The 26,354-nt window shown below is 36.5% G+C and overlaps 1 protein-coding gene across 1 annotated transcript in view; it reads left to right on the forward strand.

Moving 5' to 3' along the window:
- Nucleotides 1-11,975: 11,975 nt before the first annotated feature.
- Nucleotides 11,976-26,354, forward strand: part of pb (proboscipedia) — a 28,183-nt gene continuing 13,804 nt past the window's right edge. The window contains exon 1 of the mRNA XM_069054461.1: nucleotides 11,976-12,881. Within this exon, the coding sequence (XP_068910562.1) occupies nucleotides 12,470-12,881 (412 nt within the window). The 5' untranslated portion in view covers nucleotides 11,976-12,469. The remainder of the gene's footprint in view (nucleotides 12,882-26,354) is intronic.

A 26,354-nucleotide genomic window follows, 5' to 3' on the forward strand; every position in this document is an offset into this window, starting at 1 on the left:
AGCGCTAGCTCAACCAAAAATATATATGTATAGTCGATTTTTTTGACACTGATGAGTACCACAGCCCATTAATCGACCACAACATGTCCTTATTTGTATTTTAATGATAATCCTGAAAAACTCTTAACGTTGTGAAGGTGCAAATTAGAAGAGAGCATAATTTCACTCCGTCTCTTATTAATCACTACCAAGAGTAATTATCAATATTTCATATATTTTTTAGTACACTTAATACCATTTTAAAAATCATTATGTCCATTATGTCAGTTGTCCATATTTTTCCTCGCTCAAAGCAATGCCTTGATGATTTATTAATAACCAGTAAATGCGAGATTACCTGCATAATAAAATCACCTGTGCTAATAATTATCATTATCAGCGACTAATTTATACACGCCATATACACCCATTCGATCGTTGCATCCGTACTATCCTTTACAAGACCATCCACCTTTTTGCAAATGTTTTTGTCTTGCCGCCTAATTTGTGTACCCCATATGGAGGAAATATAAAAACACGTTTCATTTAATTAAACCCCGAAACATTAGCAGTTGTCCTAGTGTAATATTACGTGGTCGCGACCGTATTCTACCTGGTACTTCCACTTATAAATGTCCCCACATGTTGCACTATAGTTTCGCAATTATCTCAGACCAGTCGGAATATACGAGGTCCTTGCATTCTGGCTCCTGGCGTTCATACGAAATTTATACGAACCGCAAAATTATTTTTGCGCCGATACGAATGCACAAAGGTGCACCGGTAATTATGAATTAATTACGATCGCAGTCAAGATAGTGTCAAAAATTAATTAAAAATAAATGTGCTTAACACCGAACAGGAGCGAGGTGTCCGCCAGGTATGGCGAGCTTTTAATTGACCGTAACAACAAATTCATTGCGATTTTGTGAGGAATTTGATTGAAATTAATTAGGGAGAGGTGCGGACAAGGGGATTTCACACGAAATTTCAGCCCAACTGGACTGACGATTTTTCAAAATTATTTTATTGGATTTTTACAACAAGCGGCTGCGGTATTGTATGCTAATTTCGAGATGTAATGGTACTTGTTCAATCTGTTAAAGTGCCTCATTATGTGCAGTTTGTACATATTATGCAAATGCACGAGATCAAAGCCAGACAAGAAGAATGCCTTGTCAGATAGATTACGAATTTTCCATTTACATTTTTATTATTTTTATAATAGAAAAGTGTTCTCGACAAAATTTACTTGTCTTTGTAATTTGTAATTCTGTTGTAAAAACAGTTATTTTGCGATTTATTGTCTAGAAAGTGTAACCCAGTTACCATTACGACAAAATTATTGGATGTGAAAGTCCACAAATTCACAGATTTCATAGAATGCACTGACCTTTACAATTACAGTAATAATCATATTTTATGAGGGAATAATTGTGGTTTGAAAACATTGTGCCACAATGAAAAGAAAGAAAAATCCTATTTTAAATGACGAGCTACATAAAGGTGGCGTCGAAGTTGGCGTTGAAAACTCGATTCTGAACGCACCAACAGCTGATCTGTTATCTGTAATCCGTGGTACATTCACAATCGACTCTTCAACGCGTAGAGGCTCAACGCCAACTTCAACGCCAAATTAAAAAAAAAAACACCTGATATTCATCCCTTATCGATCATCTAAACTTGAATGGTTTTGTTCGTGTTTAACAACAAATGTTGATCTTTAATGAAAAACAATTAGCTTAGATAGAAGAATAAAGGTTAAAAAAAATCTAGAAATGTTTTTCATTGTTTATCTATAATAATTTTTTGTACTGATTTCTGTTCCATGTATTTTTTTGTCAACCTACATTTTTGAAATTTTTTATTTTAGTCTTCCTTAGTGTACCTTTCACTGTTGTTTTCTAACAATATGCTAATTTTAGCAACAAAGTAACTTTTTAAATTTACCTGTCAAGACTGAAATTAATTTTTACTCGATTATTGCAGACATTATTAACTTTCTTATTATTTTTTTTTCTGTATTGTTTCATTTAATTTGTTTCCTCGTCAAGCGATTTCCATCACATTTAACAATAATTTTGAACGCCAGCTATAACACCAAATTGTAGATTTAATTTTTAGACTGAAAAATCTCGTTTCATAATAATTCTTACGTATAACTGTGAAAATGTCTTGCACTTTGATTGGTTCTTCGCGGGTTGCTTAATTTAGGTTTTCGCTTGAAAAAGCCATCGATCGCCCCTTCTTTAATTCGGAAATATGTAAATAAATCCGGGAGAGAAACAAGAACAAGAACGGTATCTGCGTCGTCACCGCAAAAATTATGGCTGATTTATATTTCGGCTGCTGCATCCAAAATAAAAGTCACCTAAATCGCTTTTTATTCCGCGCGCTAAACTCCCTTAATTCTTAATTGCTTACTGAAGCAGTAGTTAATTTAATTTATATTTGGTTAAGCAATAAAATCGGGCCGCACCAACTTGGAGTCTGGAGGGTGAATGCATGATCTATGTCCTGGTCAGGGCCTGCGGAAGGGTGGTAAGAACGCGGTAGTCCAAGACATTAATATTCCCGCACTTGCTGCATGTGTTGGACACGCTTTGACCACCATGGTCAGCTCGTCAGCCCCGTTCTCCACCGGATCCCTCCCATGGGACGACCATCAACCCCACATGTTCGACAAATGACTTTCGCAAGACCATCGATGGATCGCGTCGAAGTGCGGCGCGACAACAACGCCGGGGACAGTAGTTTCGGGGGTTGAAATTTCAGGGGCGCCACTGGAAGCTCGTGACCCGGAAGTATAAACGAGACTGTGGTTGCTCAGCATGCTGCAGTTAGTGGAAACTTACGACTTACCCCTTTCGTATGATATTTTTTAGTAGCGAGCGATGTCCAGCGAGCTCTTCGGGCAGATGTTGCGCAACACTCGCCTCCAATCCGGAGGTATTTTAACGACGTTATGATTATTGTTTGTGTGGATTACCATATCGGCGATTAAAAATTTAATATAGCCATCAGCAACCGTGACACGGCCATTAGACTTGTTTAACAAGCCGGACCGTGCGCGGTCCGGGACAAGAAGACCGACTCATTTTTCAGGTAAAAAACGAAAAGAGAACGATTTCCGGCGTCTAATGTGTTTTAAATCGTCGAAGGGAATGTCGATAATTATATCAGAAAATAAGAATTTTCGATTGGTTAATTGAGCGGTCCCGGTTTACCTTTGGCCGGTTTCGTTGTCGAGGAGCGAAAGCCTGTCGGAGGAGTTGGCGAGGGGTCGGCAATATTTAATTAAGCAAAGAAGGAAGAAGGACTCAACTACTCCAGAAGTTGGTCGCTCTTTATACTTCATAGTGGCCAGCTGTCGTATCTGTAGCAGGGCCAACTTCTTGGAAGACATTTGCATAGTAGATGAGGTCTCGCGTACAGCCTCTTAATGCGTCATATGCCGATCAGGAGGAGCGACGCTCCGAATACACATAAGAAACGGTTTCAGGGTCGAAAAATGAAAATGAAAGACAGAGGACAGGAATCAAATCTGGGATGAAAAATATGCATCGGGCGGCAGATGGCCGGGAATTGCAAGGGGTAGGCAGGCGCCAACAGTCACTGCAACGAGAAATGTTTTTATTAGCTGTAATCCCGTGATTGATTGTGTTCATGAAGATTCACCCGAAGCTCTTATTGCTAAAGGTGATTTATATTTATAACTCCAGGTTTAATCCGACTTAATTGCGAATTAAACCGGATCCAGACGCGGACAGACCGAATCTGAGCACGAAAAACGAAAAATTTGTCTCTTCTTTTCACCAAAATTCTAATCCTTTATTATAAACCATCTGAGTCCGGTGGTTCGAAGGATTTCTCCATCTGAAGAATTCTTGAAATTTTGACATTTTTTCGAAACGTCCAAAATGTTTGAAGAAAACAGTTTGGAAAAAATGTTTCGATCTTAAAACACAAACCAGAATGGTTGAATCTAGAATGAATAGTTCACGTTGTTTTTGCATACCTAATGGGAGGCCATGATTTATTTTTTTAACGTTGGACACACTGTTTGATTTCCGTCACTAAAGTGCCTAACATGCGGACCTATAATCTGTTTCAAAATCAAAAATCCACCACCTGTTGAATTATGTTGGCAGAAAAAAAAGCCCTAGAATAAGTTTCAATTTTTTCGGTTGGCCCAACCTCCCGCCAAAATTTGACTGACAACTGTTGAGTTTACTTACGTAATACAAAATAATTATTATCTAAAAAAGGTGGTAGCTACCATATAATACCTTTGAGTGAAATAATAAAATGAGAACAAAAAACACGATGAACTACGACCAAAACGACTGTCAACAGTTTTCTTTCATAACCCCACTTTTTTCTGACATTTGCAGACACACTAAATACAAAAGTTGGCGACGTTGTCGGTTGTATTTTAGAGGTACCGGGTGATTTTAAATGATTGTGACTTTTTTTCATAGGTTGGTAATATTATTGTTGGTTATTCTGCTTTTTAATGTGATAGTTGACATAAACATAGGCGTCCTCGCCTATTTGACACCATTAATAAATACATAAAATGTCAAAATGACGTACGTACGCCAATGTGTTGATTAAGGTATCAAGTTTGCCAAAATAATTTGTGAAAAATGTTCCCAACTTAAGAAAAAAAGTCACAATCATTTAAAATCACCCGGTAGAATGCAGTGTTGATGGATTTTTGATTTTGAAACAGATTATAGCAAAATGAACACAACATGTTGAATTTCACGCGATGTCTGAGTATCTATTCTTCTATTATTCTTCTATTGCAAAGTAGTAAAACTGATAACAATGCACCAGACATATAACCTCAAACCTAGAAAAACATAACCTAATTCAATAGGCAGCTTTACTACCAAATTAAATGCAAAATTTCCATGGCTTCCCATTATGTTAAAACAACGTGAATGCATTTTAAATTGAACGATTTGTTCTAATTGAAGAATCAAATTTTGAAAAATAGTTTAGAAAAGGTCAGGAGAAATCTGATAACAATGTTATCTTAGAGAGAACTTCAATGGACAAAATAAAAAAAACATATTGTCATAAATTTGTTTTTTGGGAAGAAAAAAAAACATGATGGAACAGTTACAAGGCACATGGAAGTGGCTAAGATGTGTATATTTAGATTTGTTGTTAAAGAGACGTTAATGATTATTATGAATGTGATACTGAGAAAGGTTTAGTCTATGAGAACTTTGACAAAATTTTGTAAAAAAGGAGCTTTGTGACATAAAAGTGTTGGATTCTCTCATGGGCTGTGACCCTCGAAATATCTGCGCAAAGGCGGAGCGATAAAACAGTGAAAAATCTGTAAATGAAAACTGAAAACGTCGACTACTTTCCGGTTGGTTTGTAGCGCCTACTTGAGATCGATATTGCGCAGATATGACTCATAGCCCATGAGAAAATCCAAGACCTCTAGCAACGTAATTATGTCTTAATTTTATTTGCAAAATAAAAACTTTGATAAGGTTAAAATTAGAAGACAAAAGAATCAAATTTGAATTATTGTTTTTTGAAAAAAAATTGAATCGGATTAGTTGTTGGCATTAGTATATTGTTAGGGATTTTAGAAAAATATCAAGAGATCTTACAAGTTAGGTATTAGGAAAGATTGGTAGATTGGGAAAAATTTGCAAAAAAGATGACGTTTACCAAAAAAAAACTGGGATGGAGTAGGAATCTCCACCTTTATTGGAATTACAGGACTAGATATGCTGCTTAGAAAAGTGTATTTGCGAAACAAGGTGTTGACTGTTATATTTCTAACGGGGTTAAATTTTGACAAAATTTTGAAAAATGCGAAGTTGTAATTTGAGGAGAAAAACACGATGGTAACATAATTCAATCTTATAAAATATACAATTAATAAGGTTCTCAGAAGTCAAAATATGAAATTTTTTTGAAAAATAATGTACCTATTTATAAATGTAAACTAACCATGTCATTATCGCTGTTCCATTCAAAGTCCTCATTAAACGTGATGAAATTTTATTACTAACTAGCTTTTGCCTGCGGTTTACTCGCCTACATTAAAGAATGTGATAAGGTGAATATCAAACTGAATTTTTATTTGAAAGTTTCTCCAAACTTGTGTAACTTTCTGTTTCAGCTGTCTTCTCTCAACTAGAAAAGTGTTTAAATAAATAAGTCCTGTTGTGTAATTTGATCACGATGACACGACCGCATTTAGAAATAAGCGAGGCGAGCTCTCTACACCACGATATACTTGCCACAGACTTATCGTTACTACGCAGTTCCCTGACGTCATCGCCACGAAAAAAAAATGCAGAACACAATCAGAAATTTTCTAATTCCAACATAAAAATTGTTTTCTTCGGTTGGCAACATATTTACGATTTTATGTTGGTGTTGGTACACTTGACTGTCAAATTCAAATATGACAGTTTAAAAGTCAAACAAATCATTAAAAGTCATCCGGTATTTACATAGGTATCGGGTGTTTTTTTTAAATTTCACCTCGTAGTAGGCGTTGAAGAGTCGATTGTGAACTCACCGCTCGTGTAAAACGTAAGATTTAAAAAGCTGATCGGTGATCCGTAAACTGTACAGTGCGTTCACAATCGATTCTTCAACGCCTACTATGAGGTGGAATTTAAAAAAAACACTCGATATTGTATGTTATAGATACCTAGTCCATTACCTACTATCGCGCGTTCAAATGAAATCATGGGCTGGGAAGACGTTGGACTTGGAGCATGTTGAGCGTTAACCTAAAATTTAGAGCCAAAAAATATTTCTTTTTTCTTTCTTTGCAATGTTTTAAAAATAGAATAACGATTCCTATTCTCGAGGAAAATATCTAAGAGCACCCTTTGCTGAAAGCAAACATGTTCAATCAAGTCCCGATTAAACATAAACAAACGTCATTCGTGTCAAACGGCGGGAAATTCAAACTTTACACTGTTCTAAACGGTTTAATTTTTCCAACGCCTACTCTATCCAGGATTTCATTTGAATCCGCGATAGTTTTCTAAATTTGGATAGAATCTTATTTTTGTAAATGTTAAATTAAATTTAAAAAACTTGGCATCAGCAACAGTCACAGAAAATCTAGTCTAATGGAATTTATTATTTTTTTGTCCTGTAAAACCTTAAAAAATAGTTTCGTAATTACCGACCTCTGCTTCATTTTTCTGAGAATCTTGAATATCAATTTACAGTTTCCCACGAGTATATTCCGCCTCTTCAAATGAGGATAAAATGAAGTGAAGATATTTTGACTACAACAGGAGTTCAAAATTACATATTCGAAATGTAATACAATACGTAGTGAGTCTTCAGCTGAATAAAAAAAAATAAACAACTATGTATTGATAAGGTCTAATCACGTCTAAAATGGGTTCATTAATATCTTAAAGAAATATAAGCTTACTGCCGAATTATCCACCCCTTACAGAATTTTTCTTACGTATGGACTTCCTTTAAATTTACAAGTTTAAAAATACATTCCAAATTCTAATTCCAGTGGTCCAGAGTTTCTACCACATTCAGATTATTAAAAAAAATTCATATCAATTTGTGTTGTGTGGAATTATTTAAAAAATACAGATTTGGTCTCACCATCACACTCGCTGTAAAATAATGAAGAATTCAAACGTAAATAAATAATTGTGAAAACATCACTGGTTCACTTTTTGCGTCACAATCAAACAAACGTCAAGAGTGAAACTTGTAGATTGGTTGTTTTAAAACCGTTCCCGCTCGCCTCTCCACATATCGATCGTGGTGAAAAAGCATTTGACGAGAAAATAAATTAAATGAAACAATACAGTAAAAAATTAATGAAAAAGTTATTAAAGTCTGAAGGTTGTTTTAACATAAATGACGAACTTTTACCAAGATTAAATTAAGCCGAAGCAATCTTAACATGCACGGAATGGAGAAGTTGGCGTCTAGCCGATATTTTTCTTCTTGACACACTTTGTATACAGGCGTCAATTCACCTACCTGGCATCCCTCTAAATATTAATTTAAGTAAACGTTTCTGTCTTTGTTTCCCCTCAACGAGCACGTGGAAACCGGCAACGATGTAGTAAAATTCGTTTTCGAACATCAATCGATCAACTGTATTAAGAACACGCCTACCTTTAAAAATATTATTTCCGAACGAACTGTTCTCGCGCGCTCCAAATGAAAAATTTCCAAAAAAAATTTTTCCGAAATCGTCTCTCCTATCTGTCAGATCAGGACCGGTCGATCCATCACGTCCGTCCTCACTTGCTGCAGTTAAACATGCACAAAGCACAAAAGATTTATTAGAGCATTGTGTTTGTATTTTTTCGGTGACATTTGTCGCAATTTGCTGATCGATTGTGAGAAATTTGTATCGATCCGATCAACGGAAAAAACGTCCGTTGGCACAACACTCGCCACTGTCAAAAAATAAATGCGCTTGCACAAAACGATACACATCCGTATGAATGACGGGGAATGACTGAACATCACTAATGCCAGTGCCATCATCAACTGCTAATTTAGAAACCCTTTTAAACGAATTATCCTCCGCTTCACTAATGTGCTTTTGTGTTGATGTAAGTCGTAACATGCTCAACAGTAAAACAAAGCTAATATCAATACGAAGAAAAAACGAGCTGTTAATGAGCCGCGCGCTACCTGCACACCTCGGCGCTTTTTCGCCGTGTCGCTGATTGATTCGGACGGAAACGGCGAGTTTGGTCATATTTTTCTGAACGTCAAAAACAATCCTTATGAATCTAATACGGTTTGAACATTCTGAGTGCTCGGAGCGTTGTTATTAGACATCATTAATCAACCGTTGGTCAGGAAATGAGTCAACCCTTCGGCCCTTGTACGGCCGCACTCCAACACTTTACATACTAGCTCGGACATTGCGGCCGTCTTAAGACACATGGCCACTATGCATCTTTTCATACTATAATGCGTTAAAGATGGGAATTCACCAGAGTTTGTATTGTACCAGATGATTAGCTCCTGGGTGGTACTGGACCTCAATGCCCACTTAATTTATCATTTTATCGTTCAAAGCCAGAATGTGGCCTGACGCGCACCGAAAAATTCTTCTTCAATGACACGTCTGGAAAAATTTACCATTCTGTAGGTTGGCGCTTTGAGCGCTCCCACCACGAGCAAATCAAAAACAAAGAAATCAAGGTTTTTTGCTTCATTGCTCTACGTTCAATGTTTTCAGTTGGTCAACATGTGGCGAATCTGGATAAATCTGGAAACAGATACATACTCATTTGTTTGGAAAACAATCTTGTGTATTTTGAGTTGTACAGAGAAAAATTATGCTTCTTTAATTTTTCTAATGATAATAAGTAATAAGTAAATCATTTCCAGTGTTGTGTAAGTCTCATCCAGTTTCAGAAAAAAATTGTACAGACTTTCTCTACTTTGAAATTTTGAGAAGTAAATTATTTTTCCAATCGTGATTTTGACACTTCATACACTAACAAGACACAAAACTCCTTATTCTAAAACCCGTCTGGAAAAATTTACAATTCTATAGGTTGGGGCTTTGAGGGCTTCCACCACGACCAAATCAGAAATAAAGAAATCGGACGTCTTTGTTTCACCGCTACAGGTTCCAGTTTGGTCAGAATGTGACCAATCTGGATAAATCTGGAAATAGATACATACTCATTTGCTTAGAAAACAATCTTTTGTACTTTGAGCTCTACAAACAAAAATTATTATTCTTTAATTTCTCTAATAAAAATGAAACAAAGATGTCGAAGTAAATCATTTCCAGTATTTTGTAAGTCTCATCCAGTTTCACAAAAAAGTTATGAAGACTTCCTACGTTGAAATTTCCAGGAGGACTTCATACACCAACACCAACAAAGCAGAAAACTCCTTATTCTAAAACTCGTCTGGAAGAATTTACCACTCAATAGGTTAGTGCTTTAAAGCACTCACCTCTGTCAAAAATAAGGAAATTAGACGTCTGTCAGTTCATCGATATGTTTGAAAGTTGAAACTTTCAACGTACGGCAAGTCTGGATAAATCTGGATTATTATTCGTCTGGAGAGAAAAAAATCTTCTGTACTTTCGGGTCTAATGACAAGAATTGTTCTTATTAACTCTCTTGACGGGGTGATAATTATAACATAAATTATTTAAATTCCTACTTTGTAAGTCTCTCTGGAAACATTTACCACTCGGTAATAGACTGTGCTAATAGAGGAAAAATAAAAACATACCCATAGAAAGCAACAAGCATTAAGATAAAGATAAAACAATCCAAATAGAAATCTAGATTAGCTCACACTAACGCCAATGACAAAAAATATACTTCAAGAACCTATCTGGAAAAGTTTACCACTTGGTTCTTTAGAATAGAAATAAAAAAGTGTTACTTTGTGACTTCATTACTACCTTTAACTATTTCAAGCGATAAAGATTCGGATCTGGATAAATCAACAAATTCTTTTGCAACAGATAAATGTAAAAACCTTAAAAATAAATCAGTCCCATGACTTTGTAAGTGTTGCCCAATTTGGCTATTTCTCACAAAAATCAAGATCTTAGAAGGGCAATCTGGATATAAATTATTACAATGGTAACGTGAAATAAACTCGTCTATATTTTATCATTCAAAGCGGGAATTCTTCACAGATCCATCTGGAAAAATTTACCACTCTTAGAGACTGTATGGATTGTAAGCGTTATCTTAAATAGGTAAATAAAAAATGAAAAAGATATGAAGTCTGTTGGTTCATCATTACGTTCAACATCTTCAGTATGAAACGTGGAAGAAATCTGGACCAATCTGGAAAATAGATTTTCACCTCTCTGTAGAGAAAGAGATTATTTTGTAATGAAAACATCTTAAAATGGATCATTTTTGAAACATTGTTCAGTTCTGCAATTTATTATTACTGGCAATAAGTTAAAAAAGCGTCATAAAGATACAAAATAATTAGAAATTTAGTAACTTAAATTGCACTACTAATGCAGCATTTTATTAATGTTCTACATTTAATTCTGATTAATTTTTCTTTGTTACGAGTATAATTTCACTGTTTGAAATTATCTTTTAAAAATTGTTCGAATCGAATTGCGCAAAAAATGATTTCTGTAATGAGACACCTATCTTGTAAAAAATTTAAAAATAGATTATATAATAATATAATGATATTATAATTCATCTGGACACTTAGCGTAATTACACACCACCATTATCTAAGTACCAAGTACGACAGTATGTGTGTCACAAACCGACCAATTTTAACAAGAAGTATCTAGTCGTGTTGTCATCGTCACTTTGCGTACTTGAAATACGATTTCGATGAGAAAGTACTCGTACCTGGTCGAAAGTACCAATAGATAGAACATCGAGCAAGTGCATTAGTGTAAGGTCATAAATTAAAGAACGGTTACCCCAAACGAAAAAATTCAACATCCAAGTGATTTTAAATGATGATGGGGCAATAGCCACGGGTGATAAATCAGAGTTTATAAATAAGAGGTCGAGCGGGGAAGTGGAAGATTACCGAGAGATGTCCATGCACGTCGTCTCTTCGACAAAGAGATTTGATGTGAAAAGCTAAACAGGTCAACAGTTAGAGTAATTTCAATGCGTACAGAGAAGACGAGTGAAGACAAATGGGATTAGAAAGGACGAAGCGGTCGGATGTTCGGCGGCGTCACGATGTGGAGGAAGGTACGGAGGGTGTCCTGGGGGTGTAAGAAGTGGCGGTCGACAGTGCAAGCGGTGGTGAAGAGTCCCGCGACCTGTCAGCTGATGACTCCGTTATTGATATTTAAGAATAAGATGTAAGGGAACATCAAATGATAAGAGATACTTACGCCCCACCAGAGTTTGAGGAGGCGCGCGTCGTCGCCGCCACGACGCTCGACGTCCCTCGGTATTTAACAGCGCATCGGCAACCACGAGGTGCATACCATTCTTGTTCGTGAGGTGTACACCGCAATAAGTCCATCGAGCACTTCCTCTAGTGTACTTCTTGCGATCGGCGCGCGATCGGTACAAAAGCTCGCCGGACCGGATTTGCATAAAATTTAGGGCGGACACCGTAATTTGATCCGTCGGTGGTGATTTTACCATTCCCGACGAAATCAGGTATTCCTTTATTTTTTAATAATTTTTACGTTGTAATTGCGGCCAGCTCGTCACGCTAACGCAAATCCCGCCCCCGGAGCCGTCCCGGCCCACGTTCCGACCAACAAGACACGCCATTGGCCTAAGCCAGCACCACGTGACCGGCCATCATCCTCCTCAATGAGAAAGAAACAAAAACAACCGTCACTAACAGTAACTGTGAACACACACGTAACAATCGTTTCCTATTTCTGGCATGAAGCAGCGCTCGAATTTCGCGGGTTGAGAGTGGCGGCGTCGGTTTGGTGTTTCTCTGGTGGATTCTGTGATATCTGTGCTATGAGTGGAGGCGCCGGAAGGCCCGTCGGTGGTCAATGAGAGTCAAACATCCGCTCCGGATGCCGACGGGACACTTAGACGAGGACGACTTCGTTGTGGTTAAGACGAGATCCAACAGTCCGGAGAGCGCCGCGGGCGGCGGCGGCGGCGGCTTCTGGTTGTCCGCGGTCTCCGCTGCTTCGGGAGCGCCCCATCCCGGATTGCCCATCGACGGATGCAACGAGACCGGATTCATCAACAGCCAACCATCGATGGCCGAGTTCATGACGGCGCTGCCGCACCTCTCCGGCGAAATGGCCCACGGGACCTCCATCAGCCCGCAGAACACGCCGCCGGGCACCGGATACCCCATGGATGTCCCGCACGGCATGGGCTCCCCGGGGGTCAACGTGCCGGAGTATCCCTGGATGAAGGAGAAGAAAACCACCAGGAAGAGCAGCCAGCAAGGTAATTCCTTACTTTATACGAGTCTTCCACAAAAGCAACTTCTAGAACTAGTAAAATCCACAAAGTCTAGAATTACCACTACACCATTTTCACAATTGTGGTCACGGTCTGGGTTCGCTGCGACCACAAGATCATCTCTTTTGATATCTTTCTCGAGCTGAGTTGGCTATTTTACCTTTTCGTGTATCCATTGTTGCCGCAACGGATCAACTTATTAATCTTAGTATTGTGCTATTCTCTAGATCTACAAACTGTTTCCTTTTGGTAAAACTTGCCGACGGTTAATTTATTCAAAGATGTCTTCTATTATTTAAAATACAGAAATCAACTGTCTAGAGATACTTTAATAACGTTCTCTGTTTTCTTCATAATCTTCATTTTTTATTCTCTTTTGGATCAAGTCAAAATCTAGTATAGCGTCTTTTAATGACTTTGTTTTAAACTTGTACTTTCAGTTTCCTTAACATTCTTTTAGCAATCATCTTCTTCATTTCTTCAATCTTAGAAATATTTTAGTTCCACACAAATTTCGCTTTTTGAATCTAGAAGACACATTTTTAATTACCTCAGGTTTCTTCTTTTCGAAAAATTTTTGTTTCTTACACAACTACAAATTTTAAAAATCTAAACCAAATTTGGACAACCCAGCCTAAATACTTTTAATTCCAAGATTAATTGTTTTGTCTATTTTATTTCTGCATCTTTAGAAATATTAAATTCTTTCGATAGAAAGACAGACTTGTTCAAAATTCGTAAAATTTCTCGATCCAGTATTTTAGCATTTTCTAAATAATTTAAGCTTCCCAGAGATTAGGTACAAACAAAAATTGTTCTTTGTTTCGCAGAACATTCATTTTTTTCTTATTTTAAGATACAATTTCTTTATTTTTCACACACATATCACATCAATCAATTAATCAGTTCAAGAACTCTTTTTTAACGAAATCTGGAAACGACGAAATGTGCTAATACCAAAAAATATCAAAACACTGACATTTTCCTTCATTTAAATTGACAGATTCTTCTGTTAGCCTAAAATATGACTGATTCCAAAAATTTTACACCAGTAGATCTCTTTAGTAAATTATGAAATTTGTTCCTCTTCGACAAGTCAGTTCTAATTTTGACGGGACTGTCTTGGTTTTTAGACCCGAGACAAAAGTCATTTTGTGGGCACGTTCTACATCTTTTCAATTCTTTAAAATGGTGATTTTCAAGTATAAAATGAAATTGTGCGTCAATTAGAATTAATCAGAAATACTAAGTAGAACCGGATCAGTTCTAATTTTGTATTTTTTGGCCAGATGAGGGCCACAACTTGCGAACAAGATCTACTTGGTTGGGTGTTAGATTTGATGATCGACTAGTGGTGGAGTACACCTTGCATCAATAATTCAGAAGAGCATTCGTCCCCTAATAGAAATTTCCTGTGCGCCAGTGCGTCTATTTCCATCGTTATATTTTTAAAAATTGCTTTATTGTTAATGGGTACAAAAAGCATTCGTGATGTTCGTACAGTTGTACCGTGTATCATATTGCAGAAAGACATTAAAATATTATTGCCTTTAAGCATGCAATGCTACTGTAGGCGTTGACATTTCTGCACGCACCCGTCCGTTCGCTCGCTTTTTCAGATATGAATTTTTTTAAGGTGCGCGTCTTCGGCGTTGTTGAGGGCCTCTTCGCGACCATAAATAAACCAATAAAGTCCGGTGTTAACAAATGGTGCGTTATCAAGACGTTAGCGGGGCAATTGACGGGCATTAACGACGTGCTTACAATGTGGCGGAAGATGAAGTGGCCAAGCGGGCAGTGGTTCGCCGGAATGATCTGTAAATGGAGTGTCGGATGTCGAGTCTGGCCATAACTCATGCCGCCGTCGGCGTCGGGACGGCAGCGTCGTGTTAACGGTGCTCCCTGCTGAAACGGCGTCTCCCGCTGGGCCTCCGCAGGTCCCGATCCGATGTTTAGCGCTGTTATGTATTGCAAGGGTGCGACACGGCTGATATGAATGAACCTGTGGATTCACATTTGTTGAGCTTATTAAATCGACCAGTTATCATTTAGCGGAGAGCGATTGTGCTAGACAATGTTAATTGAATGATATTACCACCCGCGACGTTTGAATGATTAACGTTCGCCAACGACGTGACGGTGATGCTTTACAACGACGACTGCTCCAGCACCGGGATTTTTTAGAGAGGTGCTTGCTTTGACTCCACGAACCTTTTTTTTTTGACACCCTGACACCACAATAATCATCCTGGGTTCTGTTAATTCCAAGGGGTTCTAACAGTAATCGCATTTTTTCCGCTGATCGGAACACCAAATGTACCAACAATAAATCGCAAAACATAAAATGAAATAAGAAATTTTTCTCTCTTACTTGGAGAAGCTTTCTGAAATTATAATTCAGTTCTATTCGAAAATAAAAGCAAAATGTAAAATAAAAAATGTTATAACCTGATTTGTCCACACAACTTTTGAAGATTATAAAAAAATATTTAGACAACTATTTTCTTTTGATCCTTCAACAATTTTAATAGAATTTTTTAGTTCAAAGGATTACAGATACTTCAATTTTAAACATTAAATTTCAAAATTGATTAAAACGATTTTTGAGAGAATGCAAAATATTTTTTTTTCGTCATTTTGTCCAATTTACTACTACATATTTTCGATGTAAATCTCTCCAAATCTTTGCTTTTTTCCTTTCTTTGTGACTCTGAAACAAAAAATTTTATAATAAGGAAAAATGAAATGATTTTAATTTAATTATTTATTATTATCTTACTATTTTTGAATAGGACTCTGATAAAGGAAAAACTTGTATTAAAAAAACTGCTGAAGTGCCTTTCTTTTTTGTTACGAATAACCTGTAGTTATTCCTAGTGGTCTAAAATTTAAGTGTTCTCATCCAAAATTGTAATAATTTAAATTCTTCGTTGCTTACGTTACGCTAAACACAGCGTGGAACAAAATGATTTTCATCTAGTTTGCTTTGGAATTTTTGCACATTCCTCTCTACTTTTTTTTTGAAGTGCCCAACTATTAGTTCTGTCAATAAATGTCATCAATCGAATTGACAATTGTTACAATTTACTAAATTGAATTAACAAACGTTGGTGGCCACTTTCAACACTATCTGCGACTTGCTTTTGTTTAACTCCTTTTTATTCATATCATTCCTTCGCAATAAATCACATTTGGAATTTGGATATGCATTTTGAGGTTAGGCCTTCTTTTTTTTGTATAGCGGCATTTCGTATTTTTACAAGAATAATGCAAAGATAACCAGATGACAATCATTTTGTTCCACACTGTAGAAGAAAGTGCCTATAATGTATTTGATCATCAGTAAATAAACCATACGTAATTTTAAAATGGTGCTTTGAAGACTTCTTTCTATTTGTCGGAGTTTAAAAACTACTAAAAAGAATAAATTGCTCGTCATTTTGAATGCTTTGTCATCGTAAGGATAATATTTTTTAATTTTTAGAACAACATACGTAGCTAGAAAATAATACTTATACCGAATTATTTAACAGTAAATTCAAAGTAATAAATAAATGATTCCTCTAATCAATTAAACGGAGAAATAAATAAAATATCTTCTCATTTATTGCACCGCAAACAACAAAATATTGCTTTATTTTTCATAGACAACAATAGCTGATTATATCATTAAGAGTAGAAGTGAGTCTTTTTGTGCTAAACCCAAAAATTGAGAACGAGGCGAAGTCGAGATCGGCAACTGGGTGAAGCACAGAAACCCTTTCTACTGTAAATTATATATATACTATTATTTTTATCTTCAAGCGGATCACAAAAAAAAATCGGACGTGAACTCATTAATTTTCTTTTGCTACAATTAGGTACAGTAAAATGACAATTTTCAAACTTACAATTTTAAAATTTTAAAGCACCAGTAATTCCTAGTTCTCTATTATTAGTACTTGAAGGTTCAATAATATTGGTAAAGTCTAGTAAAGTCTTAAAGTTTACTTTTTAACGTTGAACGGCCATCTTGTTATTTTTGGTTTTGTTTTGACACATGAGCGACTCGTGTTACACCACATGACACCAGTTAAATATTTGGTAATAATTTCGTTATTTCGTTTTTAGAGGCTTTTTTTTTAATAGGGATAATTATTAATTTCATTAAATAATGTTTCGTGTAATTATTGATAAATAAATCGTGAAAAATGACCTTATATTTGATTCGGCCGAGCCGAAGTATTTCAAGAGATACTCGTATACAAAGGCGCGACCGCTTGAAGATAATAGTTATTTATGCAACGAGTTTCTGTGTAAATTGGGCTTTTCTAATTGCCCGAGGGACAAGATTAAAACACGAGCGTAGCGAGGGTTTTAAGGCCTCGAGGGTAATTAGAAAAGCCCAATTTACCCAGAAACGAGTTGCATACAGAATTTTATTGTTTGAAACGACGTCCCTGAAGCTTCCAAATTTTTTAAAAATGGTTTCGCATTTGCTTTTGACGAATTTTTCAAGACCTGTCAGAAATGTAACATTGAATGTGTTGTCTAGGGCAACGGTTCGTTATCTGCTGATTTTGCTTTAGGGCAGTTAAGAGGCAGTTTACAAAGGAGAAAAATGAGAATTTATTATAATTGAAAACAATAAAAAATATTTACTATTCTTGTTGTTTTTAAGAAAATAACTTCGTCATCAATGACGACACAGTAAAACATCTTAGCACAATCTCTGAAACTTGTCCAAATTTATTACTCAATGAAGATTCTTTCTTCGAATGTTGATTTGATGATATTTGAATTATTTTCTCTATTTGCCTTGTAGTATTAATTATGCATTAGTTAAATGTTATTCATCCATTATGTTTTCGTTGCCAAATATTTTATCAGAAAGATTGCTTTAATTTCTCTTTTTTCTTGTTGTCTGTAAAACGAGACAGATCCTAACAAAAATCGAACAGTAATAAAACTCAAAGTACGAAAGAATTGTGATGAAATAGAAATTGTGTGCGAAGAGTCCAAGATACGAATATTGTTTCTTTCAGGTCATTTTCAAAAACCTTGCAGACAATTCGTTATTTTTCCCACGCGCTGAAATAGTTCGATAATGAATAAGAATGTTTCATTTCTCTGGAAAAACTACACAAAATGAACTATCAACACTTTTCAAGCACAAACATAATTGTATTCAATAACCCACGAAATTTTTTAGAAACTATATTTCTTCTGGATTTTCTCTTAAGAAAACGCTCAAGACACTTTTAAACTTATTTTTTATTTAAGTACACGCATTCTTACATGATTTTTTTTTTGGAATACATTTTGTACAGTTTTCAAATCCTCAAGTTGTTTTATTTTTAGCTCTTCGTGTAATTCTTAATTGCTGGAACATATCAAATTATTTTGCATGTTGTACTCTACTACCATATAATGTTACCGACGGTAATTTATTCAACCATGCAATTCTCTTGTTTTCTACCAGAAAAACGTCAAAAATGAAGCAAAACAAAAATTAATTAAGAGACTGTGCCATTTATTTTTCTGACATGTTTTTCTTTTTCTTAATAATTTAAGTGTACTTTCTGTTTTTTTCTATTTGATGAATGGTAACCTACATCTCTTTTGTTTACTTAATTTTTTACTTACTTTCATCTCTAACATTATTGTGTATTTTTTCCTTGTCAATCTCTTAAAAAACACTTTATATTAAGTTAAATGATGATGCTATCAATTCGATAATTTTGTTATCTAGCTATTTGTTAAATGACAATAAAATACCACAGCCATAAAAACCATTTTTCTTTAAAAAAATACACTTGATATTATGAGAACCAAAAATTTTTTGCATTGCATTTATCAATCCAATTCATTAATAAAACTGTTAAATATTTTTCTAGTTTTATACGTTTTCTCCTTTTATCGTAGATAACAGAACCTCATTAGAAATTATTATTTGCCTTATTATGTGTAATGGCAGTCATAATAGCTTCCTAATTGCAATAACTACCTACTAGAAGCACATTTTAATTTCACCTTTCAACAGATAATCGATTTTTCCTATTTTAATAAAATCACACCAATCCGTCGGTAGTATCTTGCAAACCACCAGACAAAATACATTTTTTCCAAAAATAATTTATACAAAAACTCGCTCCTAATTAGCGATAACGATCCTCAGATATGAATCTCGTAAATGAGAGATTTTGCTGCATTTTATAATTTCAAAGACTCGCGTTTCAAATTAAATCACCATCTAATCTCCCACAAAGCTGTAATTTAAATTTGTTCTTCATAGGAATAGATGATGGGTTAATTCATCAACCACTAGAACGCATATGTGGAATTCAACGTGACCATATTATTAAAAATTGTTACGAAATAGTAAAGGTCAAGTGGTGAAAATGCGAAACAAACCTACGCTACGACTTTGAACTTTTTTCTGTTCCAAATCTGGACTAAAAAATATAAATCAATTGTTGTTAGCAACAAACACCAACGACGAAGATCTGATTGTCGTTAATTATGATTATTGATTGATTAACAGTCGCTTGTAGTTTAATTCTATTGCTCGATTATCTTCAAATTAATTAAAAAAAAATATATTTTTACTTCTCTTGCATTTGAATATGTATGAATTTTTATTTTGCAACATCTGGACTTGATGTTAATGTGGTGGTAGCCGTGTAGTTTCCCGTAAAAGTGGAAGTACCAATTTAGCACGGTGTGCACATTTTAATAAGCTCGTACACATCAGATGATGATTTAAACAAGAAGATTAGCAGTCGGTGGAAAGCGAACCTCTCTGACCCCGAGCACCATGCACGACGCCTAAATATTCGGCGACATCTCGTCCGTGCCTTGCTTTTTCCAGCCTGATCATTATTTAACACTTGTACTAAATACAGACGAAACTTTCGCGGAGGATTTAAATTCCGATCCCGCAAAAATGTAGCTGTCGCCTCCTAAAACAGGCCGTGTGCACACGGGAGCGGGATCCAATTTAAAGGATTCCCAGGACACTAAATCCGTCTCAAATTAGAGATAACTCCTCGGTAATCCCTGCTCCAACTACTCATTGGCTGTCGTTGTACCCATATCTCGGCCTATCCTTCTTCATTACCTTGCACGTATAATCCTGGCTCGTCTCCTTCTTGTTCTAGCGTTGATATTACAGCATCGGAAACAGATTTTCCTCTAAATATATGCGCCACTTGCGCGCAATCATGCACTGCCATCTCCGCCCATATTTTTCCGCCAGAAATGACACCAACTTAATCGACTGACGTCTCGTGACCGGTGTAAACTCCTCCGATGGTCGCGAGTAAATTACAGCGATGGTCAGCAAGACAAAAATTATGTTTTTCGATTTGTCATCGAGTCCGTGACGCTCTGGTGGTACCCGATGGGTCGTGCGTTATCGTGGGGGTTTTGAATTTCCGATATGTCATCTCGTTGGAGCGTGTCTAATGAATCTTTTGTCTTGACAAAATTAATCTTCTCTGGTGTGATGAGAAAAAAACGTATTTCTATAATTTGGGAACATATGCCGCTATTTTAAAACATCGAGGAAGGGCAGGTCAATGATGTCGATATGATGACGCGTCACCTTGCGGCTACAGATTGATTTATGACGGGCCTGGATTAATTAACGGCACTGAGGGACATATCCCGCATCACCCGCAGCACTCCCAACGCCTCCCGAACATCCCGACCACTGTCGGCTGTCGCAGAACGCTCATAATTGTTTCTTGTACGATTTAATCATCAATCATTAACCGTGGCGCGTCTCCCACGAAAAATACCTTATATCTTATATCTTTTCCGAACGTTTCGAATACTCTCGCCACAACGTTATTAATACTTTTCGACGGCGGAACGACTTTCCACGGCCATTTTCATAAACAGGGTGACGTGCACGAGCGAGATTTTCACGAGGAGAAATGCCGATCGTCGACTATTCAATAAGGATTCGCGCATAAACGCTCAAAAGGAAAAGAAACATCTTGCAGGGTTGAGCGGCCGACGTGGTGACACTGCGAAGGGCCGATTTCATACAAATGTACTCAAATTATCTATTAAGACAAGAATCTAGGATCTAAAACGTTGTTAGAAAATGTTTCAAATTGATGAGTAATGTTTTCCGGGAGTGTACCTACTCTTAAAATTCTGTGAGATTAGATCCCGATTACTTGCTGGCCACTTCCCACACTCATTCTTCATCGTCTTGATTTATTTATGTCCTTATAACAACAATACATAATTCCTTATTCATTAATAATAAACGACGGCTATTTTTCATTTTATTTTAATTCAATCTCTTCTTTGTCCATTTTAAGATTTTTGTATTTTCCCCCATGCTTATATCAGGTGTTCATTCAAATTTCTCCTCAAAGTTGGCCTTGAAGAGTCGATTGTGAACGTACAACGGATTACGGATTACGGATCAGCGGATCAGCTATTTGAGTCTAACCTCACTTTTTCCGTTGTTTGTGTTTTTACTCGCAGACTGATGAGTTCACAATCGACTCTTCAACGCCAACTATGAAGAGAAATTTAAATGAATACCCGATATGTTTCATAAATAATCTCTATATTCCTAATTCCTCTTCATTTCTCTTTTGTCCCTCCCTCTTTTATAATTTGCATATTCATATTTCCCTCAAGGATTCTCTGTCTATCCCTACTCTTATGAGATAAAGTGTTAGCTTTCTCTTTGTCATATTCCATCCCTGTTCACTTTTCATTTCTTCTTCTCATTTTGGTTTCCTTTCCTCTCTTTCTCCCCTAACTATTTTTATCATCGGTTTCCATCCTCCCATTCGGTAACTATTGTCATGAACTAACACCTGAGTTTATTTCTCTTTTATTTCTTCTTTTACGCAGTTTTGCGGCCACATTCTTTTCTACTATTCTCATACTTCCTCTCATCACTTCTGTCATTCGTTCTTCTCTCATTTTCTTTTACTAGGTACATACACTGCATAAACTCAAGCTCAAATTCTCTTCGCATTATCTCAGCTCTTATTTAATATAATTCTGACATCCTCGTCCTAGCTTCTCTCCATTATTTCTTTCTGTCTTACTTTTTCTTTTCCGTTCTCCTTCTCCCTCATTTCTTCCCCCCATTTTCATTATTTCTCTGAATTCTTCCATAGCCGCCTGTAATTTCAGTTCACTTTCACTGTTCCTTCTTCAATTTTTTCCCTTATCCTGATATTCTCTCTCATTTCTTTTATAAGTTCTTCTCTTACCTGACGAACAACTCTTCTGAACTGAAACATAAATTTCTCTCTGTGTCACCTCATTCTTTCTCTCTCATTTCTTATGTAATTCTTCTTTTCATCTCAGTTCTCTCCCTTACTATATAAAAAATAGAGACAAGAGAGGAAGAAACTTGAGAAGAAAAAGAAATATACTAAGTAATTATTTACCTACATACCACATTTCTGTTTCAAGCTCTCAAGCTTCTCAAGCTTGAGAAGAAAGAGGGTGAAAGAGAGAAACTTGAGAAGCAAGAGACATATAGTAAGTAAATAATTACTTACTATGTATATTTCTTTTTCTTTTCAAGTTTCTTTCTTTCAAACTTCTCTTGTCTCTATTTTTTGATCGCATTGGCCTTCACTTTTTCTCATCGTTTCATACTCATTATCCTCTCTCTCTCTCTCTCTCCCTCTCCCTCTCTCCCCCTCTCTCGCTCTCATTGCTTCTTCTCATCTCATTTCTGTCGTACTGTACTTATTTCCTTTATTTCTTCTGTCATTCGTTTTTCTTATCTCGATTCTTGTTCACTACATTTCTCTATTTCTCTTCCTAAATTTCTTCTACCACTTTGTTCTATCCATTCAATAACGACTCTCGCGAACTCACTTCCAAATTAATTTTTTTCTCCTTTATTTCTTCTTTATTGCTCCTCTCATCTGTTCTATTTTTATTCACTTTCTCATCTCTTCAGTCACCCTTTCTTCCCATCCTGCTTTCTCTTTTTTTATGTCAAGTTTTCTTCTACCATTTCTTCCCAAGCACCTCTTTCATGACCGATCAATCCAATTTCTCTCCATCTCACTCTCTCACTTTCTTTTGTATTCGTTTTTTGTCTCATATCTCAGTCAATTGTGACAAACAACAGTTTCTTGATTTTGTACACATTTCTTCAACTACGTATAAATATTTTTGTGGTTGTTTAAGACTTTCTTGATTTCTTTACTTTGTCACTACAGTCAATAACATTAATTTGAAAATAATTTGCCCTTTACTGGGATGCTGCAGCAATTTTATTTTTTTCTAATTCGTTACGAAATCTGTGAAAAATGTATTTGTCATTGTTTCATCTCATTCTCCAAGCCCACTGCACTGTACAATGACTGCACTAACAGCTGAGACCATGACTTCCAAAAAACTGAAACACCTATTAATTTGTGGAAAGGTCGTCGAAAACACTCTTGTTCACTGACTGTTAACTTTTTTAACGTGCGTTTACTTGCCGTTAAATTCCTAAAACCACAAAGGCAACAAACAAATTAAAATTTTTTTTTCGTCGTTTATTAGATTAATTTCAGGACCGATACGTATCAATCTGCTGTCTTAATTTATAATTGGATAATTCTATGAAAAATTAAATGTCTAGTCCACTTCCAAATACCTACCTACTAATTAGTTTAGTTGAAAAATCAAGTCAGTAACCTTGAAGTCAAGATTTCAAGGTTGCTTTCCAGATTGTATTAATGTTTGGAATTATGAAGACGAGAGCTGAACGGTAATGAATGTGTTGTGGTCAACACAGAATAAATAAAAATCCGACGAGGCGAGCTTAAAAAATACAAGAGTCATAAGATAAATAATGTTTCTACATTATTTACCTAGTGCGTTATCACAAACAAACAAAAGCGTCATTTCTAGTTTAGTTTCTGAAATTGATTTTCGTTAATGTGTGGATTTATCAGAACCGATAAGACTGACAGCTACCAGTTAACTTTAAAACCTCAACAAATACGTTCTAAAGTGAATGACGAACTATTTTCGTCTTTACGTTTACAACGAAAAATTTTGGCCTGACTCCAAAGCGTCGCCAAACCAAAAATGTTGCTAATTCGATCGCATTTCAGATTCCAATTGTGACAAATCGCAAGAACCGACGTAGAAAATGTAATTTTTTCCGAAGGCGAGAAATTAAAAATCGTAAGAGACGGCACGAGTCGATCAAAGCGACCCCGTAACAAATCCAAATCTGGATCTAAATAGCCACATAGAGTGATTTCAATTAGATGTCGATTGTGAGCGCATCACAAAACATTTTTGTTACGGTTAGATTAGCATCTATTGATAAGAGTATGCAATGACTTCGGTGAAATAATCGATCGGGAGAAATCCCTCTGACCTCGTTGAGGCCAACATAAATAAAATCTCCGTCATTTTTCAGCAAGTAATCGGTGTTGGAGGGATGGCTCGAAGATGACTGTGCAAATTCGGACCCTCTCGGGGATAATGAATTGATCCGCGTGCTCCCCGAAGTGACCAGACCGTCGAACTCTCACCTCCCGACTTAAGTCACCGCGACTCAAATCGTTGGCATTAGCGGTGAAAGTGTTTTAGCCTTTAGACCAATTAGGAAACGCGCATGCATAATAGATACATATTTGGTTGCGTCAGTGTTGAGTAACGTGTCTTCGCTTTTGAAAAATCGCCGGTCCACCCCAGCTGATGAGGAAAAATCGATAGTGCACCCTAGACATGCACGTGTCGACACCCGATCCGCCTTAACCTTTGCAGGACTAGATAATTGCGAGTGGTCCTGATTGGGAAGAAGTTTTTTGGTTGATGTGCCGTGCCTTTTTATTGGCGTTCTGACATTTCCCGCTTAAAAATATTGCAGTTAATTACCCATCACTTTAATTCTTTGCATGTCTTGGGCAGGACTTGCACTTTGCCGGTTCGGGAAGAGCAGCGGCGCGGGGCAAATACGCAAATGCGACCCCAGGCAGCCGAGAAAATCGTTTTTATAACGATTCTTCTGAGGAATTATGAATAAACAGTGGGAACTTAATGACTTGTGGTGATTATGGGAACGGCAATAATTTCAACGCAGTGTTCCGTTAAGAAACTGGAATGTCATTTTTATGTGCGGCGGAGGTGAGTTACAGTTGGACAGTTTGTTCGTAATACGAATCTCGACGGTCCAGAGTTATGCATTTTTCAACTGGAAGCGCTTTTTATACAGCTTTTTCCCTCCCGGAATTATTAATCGACGAAACAAGGAAATACGGGACACGATATAAAAAAACATAAATCTGGGAGACTCCTAACTCGCATCCAAGACCGATACCTACACGAATGTCTTTCTGGACTGATGGTACTTTCGGTACTAGTCCGAAAACCACCTCGTTCTTGCCTAATTTATTCAAAAAAATTTCGGAAAAGATCGATCGTGGAGAACCACATCCTCGATTAAATCAATGTTCTTCAGGTCTGGACTGTACAGCGTCTAGTTCATAAGTGTCTCTGTCGTGCATAAAATCTCAAATTGAAGCATCTTTATAGTCGAACTTCGTCATGGTACTGAATGTGAAAGAAGTACTACTGCATCTATAGTTGGCGCGGCGGACCACTGGAGTAGTCACGAGGTGTTCACGTGATAGTTCGTAGCGACGTAATGGAAAGTCTGATTTACACTGCCTCGCCAAATTTGAATTTTGTGCGGGAAATTTAAATCTTACTACTTTAAGAATGGATAGAAATTTCGGCTGCGCGCCCTTTAGCCAATAGAAAACCATCCCTCGAAAATCACGTGAAGATCACGCCAATTTATTACTCCAGTGAGTCGCTGCGCCATCTATAATAGTATAATACTAAATATTTTTGGACACTGGAGAATTAAAATCAAGGATAATAAAAATTTGCAAAATGAGAGTGCATCGCAAAAAAAATGCGATTCAAGCGATTTAAATAAAGCTGTCGTCATACTTTTTAATTATTCATAAGTTTTCTTAAATAAAAATATTGCTCATTCTTCCTGCAAGTACTAGATTTTTGCTACTTTGTGTAAGATGAAATTGTTTCTAAAAAAATGTCTAGTGAGCGTTCCGAAATAAATCTGATCGAAAAAATATAAATCTTCGCCTCCTGCAGAAGTGTGAAGGCCGGAGGAGTAGGTGGTCCAGGAAGCGAGATGACTCGCGCCCGGCATCTTTGATCTCGCGCTACCGCATGACTTGCAATCCCGATGCATTGATAATACAAAGAACATTTTTCAAATCATAACTCCGTACAGCCGGTCAACACTGACTTCTGACGTGTGAAACAATTAGACATACATTCACCACACACATTTTTCTAATGGAGTGTTCATAATCATCTTAAATTGTCCCGATTGTCCTCGCACAAAAATCCCAACGCGCCGAATTCAGGTGGACACACCGGATCTTTTTAATTGTGCCATTGTCAAACTGTATTTAGATTAACGGTTGCAAAAATTATAACTCT

Source organism: Tenebrio molitor, chromosome 7, assembly GCF_963966145.1.
Source record: "Tenebrio molitor chromosome 7, icTenMoli1.1, whole genome shotgun sequence".
Classification (NCBI taxonomy): Eukaryota; Metazoa; Arthropoda; class Insecta; order Coleoptera; family Tenebrionidae; genus Tenebrio; species Tenebrio molitor.